At 43.7% G+C, this 11,077-nt stretch overlaps 1 protein-coding gene across 1 annotated transcript in view; it reads right to left on the bottom strand.

Annotated features, from left to right (window-relative positions):
• Nucleotides 1-627: 627 nt before the first annotated feature.
• The window catches only part of LOC115127502 (cytochrome P450 26B1), a 52,629-nt gene continuing 42,179 nt past the window's right edge, over nucleotides 628-11,077 (bottom strand). The window contains exons 3-7 of the mRNA XM_065025213.1: nucleotides 10,870-10,988; nucleotides 9,983-10,139; nucleotides 9,616-9,771; nucleotides 5,444-5,725; nucleotides 628-3,954 (exon numbers count right to left, since the gene is read on the bottom strand). Of these exons, the coding sequence (XP_064881285.1) occupies nucleotides 3,544-3,954; nucleotides 5,444-5,725; nucleotides 9,616-9,771; nucleotides 9,983-10,139; nucleotides 10,870-10,988 (1,125 nt within the window). The 3' untranslated portion in view covers nucleotides 628-3,543. The remainder of the gene's footprint in view (nucleotides 3,955-5,443; nucleotides 5,726-9,615; nucleotides 9,772-9,982; nucleotides 10,140-10,869; nucleotides 10,989-11,077) is intronic.

Genomic DNA, 11,077 nt, shown 5'->3' with positions numbered 1-11,077 from the left:
AACTACAGAAGAAACAGGGTCGGCTCAGGGTCTTTCAGGAACCATAGAAGAAACAAGGATCTAGCCATATGGAGGCCCTAAGAGATTTGGTTGGGGTTCCGAACAAATTTCATGCAATTCTACTAATTTTGCCATGTGGCTCAGATATTTAAAAAAATCTTTTGCTGCTAATTTACTAAAATTCTACCCATTTCGCTATTTTTAGATAGCTGGCTAGATTTACCAATCGAGAGTGACTGTCAGTGTCTGACATAGGAGAACAACTGCTGATGTTCAAATTTCTCCTTGTGTATTCTACTATTTTAACTCTCAATAGAAAGTTGAGACGCCGATTGAGTTCCTAAAAAAATAAAAGATGTGTAAATAAGCGAGGGCTGACCGCTTATGTCGCTCATCCCTGGAGCCCTGAGAAGAACCTTGTAAAAGTGGGGCATTAGAACTACAGAACCACGGAATCACAGAACCACGGAATCGTGCAACCATGGAAACCACAGAACAGAGAAACCACCAACTTGTTTGGCTGATTGTTGATGTGTCCCTCGGGTATCTGGACAGCTAAATAATCGACAGAGAACTATTGATTTATCAGTTGACATCGGACAATTGAAATAATCGTTAGTCTTAATTTTCACATTATATTTTATTACAGGAGTACATTTAAGAATCACAGTTGAAAAACATTCATATTTGAACTAAGTGAATTGTTGGGATCTGTAAAATGAAATACACATTATGTACAGAAAGACAGACAGACAGACAGCGATAGACTTGCATCGCAAATGACACCCTAGTCCCTAATTAGTTCACTACTTACCATAGGACTCTGATCAAAAGTAGTGCACTGTATAGGGAATAGGGTGTCAAATGGGACACATCAGAGAAAATAACCAATGAAGCCATGTGACACTTCAATACTGAACCTCGCAAGTAATTGTCTTCTTAATATGAATGATAAATGAATGTGGTGATAATAATAATAATTATTAGTATAATAATTATAATGATAATTATAATAATAACCCAAAATAAGAATAATTATTACAATAAACAATATTAACATATTCAACGCTGTTTTACAATATAACTGAAATAATTCATATCGTACTAAATATAAAGATATTTACCAACAAACAGACTTTTGACATTTATACTAAAACTCTGGAAATATAATAAAAATGGCAACTTAAAATAATAATATTTTATTACAATAAGAAATATTAATAGTCAATAATAATATTAGGGTATTAGATAGAACAGGTGTTAACTCATGGCTTACTTACTAAACACAAGAATCAGAATAAACAGAACTCCCTCTTTGCTTTTCACAAAATACAAAATATTTGCTAAATACAATTTTAAAATACAATAAAAAAACGAGAAATGTCGAGGAATCTCAATATATGATAGCACTTCTATAACTGTCATGTAGAAACACACAAGCAGCTCACTGTACTTATAGTATGTGTAGACAATCAGTGGTGTAGTTGGTCCCAGAATATATACGTCTTCAACACTATAGACATTATATATCTGTAGAAGACGGTAGTAGAATATCATTTATAGAAGCTTTTCCCAACAGTCCCTGGGTCCCTAGCTCCCTCCAGATAAAACTCCCAATTGTCCAAGGATTCCGGGATTTTGTTTCAGAATGTTCCAGAATGTTCCGGAATGTTTGTGAATTCCAAAAATGTTGTGAGTTCCAGAATGTTTGTGAGTTCCAGAATGCTTGTGAGTTCCAGAATGCTTGTGAATTCCAGAATGTTTGTGAGTTCCAGAATGTTTGTGAGTTCCAGAATGTTTGTGAGTTCCAGAATTCTTGTGAGTTCCAGAATGCTTGTGAATTCCGGAATGCTTGTGAGTTCCGGAATGTTCATTAAGTTCTAAGTGTTCTTTTGATGAGTTATAGAGGAAGTAGTTTTGTTTTGGAAGTATTTTCTCTCCGTATCCATGATGGACATTTCCTGGTGTTGGGGTTAGTAATAAGTTCCAAAAAATGATTCTGATTGTGCAATCGTCTCACGTTGTTAAATCTCATTAGCTAATAAAGTTTAGATTTTTCTTTAAATCAATTTAGCATTTTTTGTGTTGATAAAGAGGAGCAGCTAGTCAAAATGTCACCTTCACGTCCCACAGAGTACAACAACACTCTGCTCCAACTGAAATACAAAAACAAAAACCAAGCAACTCTCAAGCAGCAAGTATATAGGTCTCCTCTCCTCTATCTCTCCCTCTCTTCCCCTCTCTCTTTATCTCTCCCTGTCGTCTTCTCTTTCTTTATCTCTTCTTCTCTTTCTTTATCTCCCCTTCTCTTTCTCTCTATCATTCTTCCTCCAGCTTAGACGATTCTGATAAGCTTTAGAAAAATGGTTCTCCTTTATGTCCGTAACACATCCAGTCAAGCAAAGAGGCAGATATCAGGCCAAGCGACGGACACACGGACACATCGTCCGATGACATCATAGCACAGATGACATCATAGCACAGATGACATCATAGCACAGATTCGAGGGTTTGAAGGGGAAGGAGGATGATTGGGAACAACTCTTATGTGCAGGTTGAGTAATAAAAAAAATGAAGATATGAAAATACGTCCAATGAAAGATCCCCTTCCACACCTGAGCTATTAACACACAATCCTAAAGTCCTTTCCAGGTTTTGAGTCTCTCTTTCGCATTCTCCCTGAAGTCCTTTATAGCAGGGGGTCTCTGCTTCAACCCCATCCTGGAGAATTATAGTCCATTTTCCGGGTAAAAACGCCTCACTTAACTAATCGTGATAGTTGATAGGTTGATAGATTGTTTGAGAGACGTGTGTTAGAGCATATGGCTGGAAGAAAAGCCTGTAAAACCTTACCACTTGCCAGGACTGGATTTGGAGCACCTTGATATATACAAGTGTGTATGAACCCACCTCTGACCCTTCTCTCTCTAGCGCTGGATGTTTCATTCACTTTAAGAGTCTCTCTCTCTCTCTCTCCTGTTTAGATTCTCCTGTCTGTTATCCTTTCCCTAAGCTTCTTAAATCATTATACCCTGTTTTATCCCATTATGTCATTCGTTCTTCCCTACCTCCATCCATCCCTCTAATCCAAATACACTCCCCGTAAGAATCCTAACATAACTTCTCTCAACATTAAATCTCCTGTTTTTTAATTCATTCATTATATTACATTACTTTTCATTTTATACGTAGTTTTGTATATTTCTTGGAAAACAAACGGAATAGAGATTATACACTTTTTTTTTGGCAGCCTCTGTTCTTCTTCTTAGTCTCCCAGAAAGTTCCAATGACCTAACAATAACGCGACAAAAGAGAAGGAATCGGAATTCAGAATGTTCCTTTTTAGAGTTCAACGGAGACATCCAACATTCCAAGATATCAGCAAAATGGGGGGAGGATGCTAGATCAGTCCTGACCTCCCATCCTCCTTTTATTCTCTCTGCCATGTCCTCCATCCATCCTCCTCTCTCTCATTTCTCCTCCCTCTATTCCATCCCTCCCTTCCTCCTTCACCCGTGCTTCGTCCAATCCAAAATCAACGATCTACACCGCGGCTCCCAGCAGCTCTTCCGTTTTGATGTCGGCTAGTAGATCGGCCGGAATCTCGTTCTGGTTAGAATCCAGACCGTAGAACTTCACCTTCAACCCGTCCACCGGGTGAACCACCGGCACCGTCACCACTCGAGGAAAATTCCGGGTCGCCAACTCAAACCGGCTGGTGCTGGCCAGCTCGATGGCCAGTATACGGAGGAAGAGAGTGGCGAGCTGTTTCCCGAGACAGGAGCGGATGCCGCCGCCGAACGGGAGGTAGTGGAAGCGTCCCTCCTTGTCTTCGCTGCGTTCCTGGGAGAATCGGTCGGGGTCGAAGGCGTCCACGTCCTTGAAGACGGAGGAGGTATCGTGTGTGTCTCTGATGCTGTACATCACACTCCAACCCTTCGGGATCTGTACCCCCTGGGGACAGAGAGAGAGAAACGAGGAAGAGTCATTTACAAAGACAAGACAACGGACAAGACAACAGACAAGACAACAGACAAGACAGCGGACAAGACAACAGACAAGACAACGGACAAGACAACAGACAAGACAACAGACAAGACAACAGACAAGACAAGACAACAGACAAGACAACAGACAAGACAGCGGACAAGACAACAGACAAGACAACGGACAAGACAACAGACAAGACAACAGACAAGACAACAGACAAGACAACAGACAAGACAAGACAACAGACAAGACAACAGACAAGACAACAGACAAGACAACAGACAAGACAAGACAACGGACAAGACAACAGACAAGACAAGACAACGGACAAGACAACAGACAAGACAACAGACAAGACAACAGACAAGACAACAGACAAGACAAGACAACAGACAAGACAACAGACAAGACAACAGACAAGACAAGACAACAGACAAGACAACAGACAAGACAAGACAACAGACAAGACAACAGACAAGACAACATATAAGACAAGACAACATATAAGACAAGACAAATGACAAGATAAAATATAAGAGAAGACAAGACAACGGACAAGACAAAATATAAGACAAGACAAGACAAATGACAAGACAAAATATAAGATATAAGACAAGACAACGGACAAGACAAAATATAAGACAAGACAACGGACAAGACTAAATATAAGACAAGACAACGGACAAGACAAAATATAAGACAAGACAACGGACAATACAAAATATAAGACAAGACAACAGACAAGACAAAATATAAGACAAGACAACGGACAAGACAAAATATAAGACAAGACAACGGACAAGACAAGACAACGGACAAGACAAAATATAAGACAAGACAAGAAAACGGACAAGACAACGGACAAGACAAAATATAAGACAAGACAACGGACTATACAAAATATAAGACAAGACAACGGACAAGACAAAATATAAGACAAGACAACGGACAAGACAACGGACAAGACAAAATATAAGACAAGACAAGAAAACGGACAAGACAAGACAACGGACAAGACAAAATATAAGACAAGACAACGGACAAGACAAAATATAAGACAAGACAACGGACAAGACAAAATATAAGACAAGACAACGGACAAGACAACGGAAAAGACAAAATATAAGACAAGACAAGAAAACGGACAAGACAAGACAACGGACAAGACAAAATATAAGACAAGACAACGGACAAGACAAAATATAAGACAAGACAACGGACAAGACAAAATATAAGACAAGACAACGGACAAGACAAAATATAAGACAAGACAACGGACAAGACAAAATATAAGACAAGACAACGGACAAGACAAAATATAAGACAAGACAACGGACAAGACAAGACAACGGACAAGACAAAATAGACAAAAGACAAGAAAACACAAGAAGACAAGATGGGAAGGGAGAGAGAGAGAGATTAACAGATGACACAATACAAATATAACACTCACGTCTAGTTCAAAGGTCTGCAGGGCCGTCCTATAACCCCCAGACACGGGTGTGAAGAGCCTCAGCACCTCCTTAATCACACAGTCCAGATATTTCAGACTAACGATGGTGTCCAGACCCAGTTCCCCCTCGCACAGACAGCCGTTGTGGAGGATCCCCCTGGTCCGGAGTTCCTCTCGTAACTTCTCCAGCACGGCAGGGTGGCGTAGGAGCTGCATGATGAGAGAGGTGGAGGCACTGGCCGTGGTGGCAAACGCTGCGAAGATCAGCTCAATGGTCGCCTCCTGGAGACGAGAGGAAGAGGAAGAGGAGAGATGTGTTCATTAGGATGAGGTCATCTGTAGGAAAACTGATATTACAACTACACTATAGCACCGATATCGCTTCTGAAATACATTGATCTGTGATACTAGTCAGATATCCAATACATTGATCTGTGATACTAGTCAGGGTGATCTGTGATACTAGTCAGGGTGATCTGTGATACTAGTCAGGGTGATCTGTGATACTAGTCAGGGTGATATGTGATACTAGTCAGGGTGATATGTGATACTAGTCAGGGTGATATGTGATACTAGTCAGGGTGATATGTGATACTAGTCAGGGTGATATGTGATACTAGTCAGGGTGATCTGTGATACTAGTCAGGGTGATATGTGATACTAGTCAGGGTGATATGTGATACTAGTCAGGGTGATCTGTGATACTAGTCAGGGTGATATGTGATACTAGTCAGGGTGATATGTGATACTAGTCAGGGTGATATGTGATACTAGTCAGGGTGATATGTGATACTAGTCAGGGTGATATGTGATACTAGTCAGGGTGATATGTGATACTAGTCAGGGTGATATGTGATACTAGTCAGATATCCAATATATTGATCTGTGATACTAGTCAGATATCCAATACATTGATCTGTGATACTAGTCAGATATCCAATACATTGATATGTGATACTAGTCAGGGTGATATGTGATACTAGTCAGGGTGATCTGTGATACTAGTCAGATATCCAATATATTGATCTGTGATACTGGTCAGATATCCAAGACATTGATCTGTGATACTAGTCAGATATCCAATACATTGATCTGTGATACTAGTCAGGGTGATATGTGATACTAGTCAGATATCCAATATATTGATCTGTGATACTAGTCAGATATCCAATACATTGATCTGTGATACTGGTCAGATATCCAAGACATTGATCTGTGATACTGGTCAGATATCCAATACATTGATCTGTGATACTAGTCAGATATCCAACTTTAAACCAATGTAAAAATAGCAATGGAGGAGCTTATTGTTATTGGATTGCACCTTTATTTAAAGGCAGTGTTACAAAGTGAGACAATCCAGAAATGATCCATCATATATCTCTGGGATATATGTACAGTAAAGTTGGGTTGTTGAGTTGGGTTTTAGGTTTTAGTGCACATCAGGAGCTGTTCATACATTGGTGTGATCTGGTGCTGACGGCCTCGGTCTGCACTTACATGGTAGTGCACTATGTAGGGGAATAGGGTGCCAGTCCTGGTCTAAAGTAGTGCACTATATAGGGAATAGGGTGCCAGTCCTGGTCTAAAGTAGTGCACTATATAGGGAATAGGGTGCCAGTCCTGGTCTAAAGTAGTGCACTATGTAGGGAATAGGGTGCCAGTCCTGGTCTAAAGTAGTGCACTATTAGGGAATAGGGTGCCAGCCCTGGTCTATAGTAGTGCACTATGTAGGAATAGTGCCAGCCCTGGTCTATAGTAGTGCACTATGTAGGGAATAGGGTGCCAGTCCTGGTCTAAAGTAGTGCACTATATAGGGAATAGGGTGCCAGTCCTGGTCTAAAGTAGTGCACTATATAGGGAATAGGGTGCCAGCCCTGGTCTATAGTAGTGCACTATATAGGGAATAGGGTGCCAGCCCTGGTCTAAAGTAGTGCACTATATAGGGAATAGGGTGCCAGTCCTGGTCTAAAGTAGTGCACTATATAGGGAATAGGGTGCCAGCCCTGGTCTAAAGTAGTGCACTATATAGGGAATAGGGTCTAAAGTAGTGCACTATATAGGGAGTAGGGTGTCCTTTGGGAAACAGCCATGGTGACTTTCAGCCTGTAAAGCTGAAAGCATTTTACAAACCTTAAAGGAGACTTGGAGAGGTAGAGAGGTAGAGAGAGGTAGAGAGAGGTAGAGAGGTAGAGAGGTAGAGAGGTAGAGAGAGGTAGAGAGAGGTAGCGAGGTAGAGAGCGGTAGAGAGAGGTAGCGAGGTAGAGAGAGGTAGCGAGGTAGAGAGAGGTAGCGAGGTAGAGAGAGGTAGCGAGAGGTAGCGAGGTAGAGAGAGGTAGCGAGGTAGAGAGAGGTGGCGAGGTAGAGAGAGGTAGCGAGGTAGAGAGAGGTGGCGAGGTAGAGAGAGGTAGCGAGGTAGAGAGGTAGCGATGTAGAGAGGTAGAGAGGTAGCGAGGTAGAGAGGTAGAGGTAGAGAGGTAGCGAGGTAGAGAGAGGTAGAGAGGTAGAGAGAAGTAGCGAGGTAGAGAGAGGTAGCGAGGTAGAGAGGTAGAGAGGTAGAGAGAGGTAGCGCGGTAGAGAGAGGTAGCGAGGTAGAGAGAGGTAGAGAGGTAGAGAGAGGTAGCGAGGTAGAGAGAGGTAGCGAGGTGTAGAGAGGTAGAGAGAGGTAGAGAGAGGTAGAGAGGTAGAGAGAGGTGGCGAGGTAGAGAGAGGTAGCGAGGTAGAGAGAGGTAGCGAGGTAGAGAGAGGTAGAGAGGTAGAGAGGTAGAGAGGTAGAGAGGTAAAGAGAGGTAGAGAGGTAGAGAGAGGTGGCGAGGTAGAGAGAGGTAGCGAGGTAGAGAGAGGTAGCGAGGTAGAGAGAGGTAGAGAGGTAGAGAGGTAGAGAGGTAAAGAGAGGTAGAGAGAGGTAGCGAGGTAGAGAGGTAGAGAGGTAGAGAGGTAGAGAGAGGTGGCGAGGTAGAGAGAGGTAGAGAGGTAGAGAGAGGTGGCGAGGTAGAGAGAGGTAGAGGGGTAGAGAGAGGTAGCGAGGTAGAGAGAGGTAGAGAGGTAGAGAGGTAGAGAGGTAAAGAGAGGTAGAGAGGTAGAGAGGTAAAGAGAGGTAGAGAGGTAGAGCGAGGTAGAGAGAGGTAGAGAGGTAGAGAGAGGTAGCGAGGTAGAGAGAGGTAGAGAGGTAGAGAGAGGTAGAGAGGTAGAGAGAGGTGGCGAGGTAGAGAGAGGTAGAGAGGTAGAGAGGTAGAGAGGTAAAGAGAGGTAGAGAGGTAGAGAGGTAAAGAGAGGTAGAGAGGTAGAGAGAGGTAGCGAGGTAGAGAGAGGTGGCGAGGTAGAGAGAGGTAGAGAGGTAGAGAGGTAGAGAGGTAGAGAGGTAAAGAGAGGTAGAGAGGTAGAGAGGTAGAGAGGTAAAGAGAGGTAGAGAGGTAGAGAGAGGTAGAGAGGTAGAGAGAGGTGGCGAGGTAGAGAGAGGTAGCGAGGTAGAGAGAGGTAGCGAGGTGTAGAGAGGTAGAGAGGTAGAGAGGTAGAGAGGTAAAGAGAGGTAGAGAGGTAGAGAGAGGTGGCGAGGTAGAGAGAGGTGGCGAGGTAGAGAGAGGTAGAGAGGTAGAGAGGTAGAGAGGTAGAGAGGTAAAGAGAGGTAGAGAGGTAGAGAGGTAGAGAGGTAAAGAGAGGTAGAGAGAGGTAGAGAGGTAGAGAGAGGTAGAGAGGTAGAGAGAGGTGGCGAGGTAGAGAGAGGTAGAGAGGTAGAGAGAGGTAGAGAGGTAGAGAGAGGTAGCGAGGTAGAGAGAGGTAGAGAGGTAGAGAGAGGTAGAGAGGTAAAGAGAGGTAGAGAGGTAGAGAGAGGTAGCGAGGTAGAGAGAGGTAGCGAGGTAGAGAGGTAGCGAGGTAGAGAGAGGTAGCGAGGTAGAGAGAGGTAGAGAGGTAGAGAGGTAAAGAGAGGTAGAGAGGTAAAGAGAGGTAGAGAGGTAGAGAGAGGTAGCGAGGTAGAGAGAGGTAGAGAGGTAGAGAGGTAAAGAGAGGTAGAGAGAGGTAGAGAGGTAGAGAGGTAAAGAGAGGTAGAGAGAGGTAGAGAGAGGTAGAGAGGTAGAGAGGTAGAGAGGTAGAGAGAGGTAGCGAGGTAGAGAGAGGTAGCGAGGTAGAGAGAGTAGCGAGGTAGAGGGTTCCTAGGAAAGAAAGGTTCCTACCTTGAGTTCCTGCATGGTGAGTTCAGTGCCGTTCTCTTTTGCGCTCTCCAGCAAGATATCAAGTGCGTCGCTATAATCCTTCCCCTGGGAAGAGAGGGGTTTCTCCCTGATGGCTTTTTCTATTCCTTTCTGCAGTGTGTCCCTGGCACGGATACCCTACAAAAGTCAAAACCCCACAGAGACATGTGGTCAGTGATGTGTGTGACAAACAAGAATGGAATGTGTTGAATTACACAGTACGGTTTCACAACAGCTTCAAGTCAGAACAGCCTCAGGTCTAATTACAGTTGATTTACGTCAGCCTCTCGTTGATCAGATTAAATCCAGGCATATGTGTATTTGTCTGTTATCAAAGTGCTGTTTGTACCTTCCTGTATCCACTGAAAGGCAGGTCTATGGGTAAGGTGAAGATGTTGTCTATAAACTCCTGGAAGGTGTTGAACAGATGTCTCATCTCCTCGTCTGCTACTCTGAACCCCAGCAGTACCCTCACTGCCATGTGGAACGACAGCCTCTGGGATTCCCTGGGGGAGGGAGGGAGGGGGGGAGGGGTTAATAACCAGACATAGCAACCCTACGTAGCCCTATGTAGCCTTTATGTAGGCTGAAGACCCTGAAGCTCCAACCACACCCTCACTGCCATGTGAAACAACAGCCTCTGGGATTCCCTGGGGGAAGCAGTCAATTAATCAGTCAACCAATCAGTCAACCAATCAGTCAACCAATCAGTCAATCACTCAGTCAACCAATCAGTCAGCCAATCAGTCAACCAATCAGTCAGCCAATCAGTCAGCAAATCAGTCAACCAATCAGTCAACCAATCAGTCAACCAATCAGTCAACCAATCAGTCAATCACTCAGTCAACCAATCAGTCAACCAATCAGTCAACCAATCAGTCAACCAATCAGTCAGCCAATCAGTCAACCAATCAGTCAACCAATCAGTCAACCAACCAATCAGTCAACCAATCAGTCAGCCAATCAGTCAGCCAATCAGTCAACCAATCAGTCAACCAATCAGTCAACCAATCAGTCAACCAATCAGTCAATCACTCAGTCAACCAATCAGTGAGAGTCCAGGAAGGTATCTTCAGACAGAGGATGGTATCTATAAACAATCAGGGTTCCTCTCCAGGTTTCATCCTTCCAAGGGAGTTTCTCCTAACCACTGCACTACTGCTTCAGGTTCTGCTTGCTCTGTGTGTGTGTGTGGTGGGGGGGGCTCTTCTAGCTGGAGTGGGTTTTAGAAGTCACCTGTAGACGTTGATGGGTTCTGGGTTGGAGCTCCACAGCCTCAGTGACTCCTGGATCACCTGCTGGATCTTAGGGAGGTAGGACTGCAGAGCCTCATGACTGAACACCTTGGAAAAGACCTGGGGGAGAGGGGGAGGGGGAGGAGAGAGAGAGAGAGAGAGAGAGAGAGAGAGAGAGAGAGGTAGGAAGAGGAGAGAGAGAGAGAGAG

This window comes from Oncorhynchus nerka, linkage group LG12 (genome assembly GCF_034236695.1).
Source record: "Oncorhynchus nerka isolate Pitt River linkage group LG12, Oner_Uvic_2.0, whole genome shotgun sequence".
Taxonomy (NCBI): domain Eukaryota; kingdom Metazoa; phylum Chordata; class Actinopteri; order Salmoniformes; family Salmonidae; genus Oncorhynchus; species Oncorhynchus nerka.
This window is presented reverse-complemented; position numbering and strand designations above follow the sequence as displayed.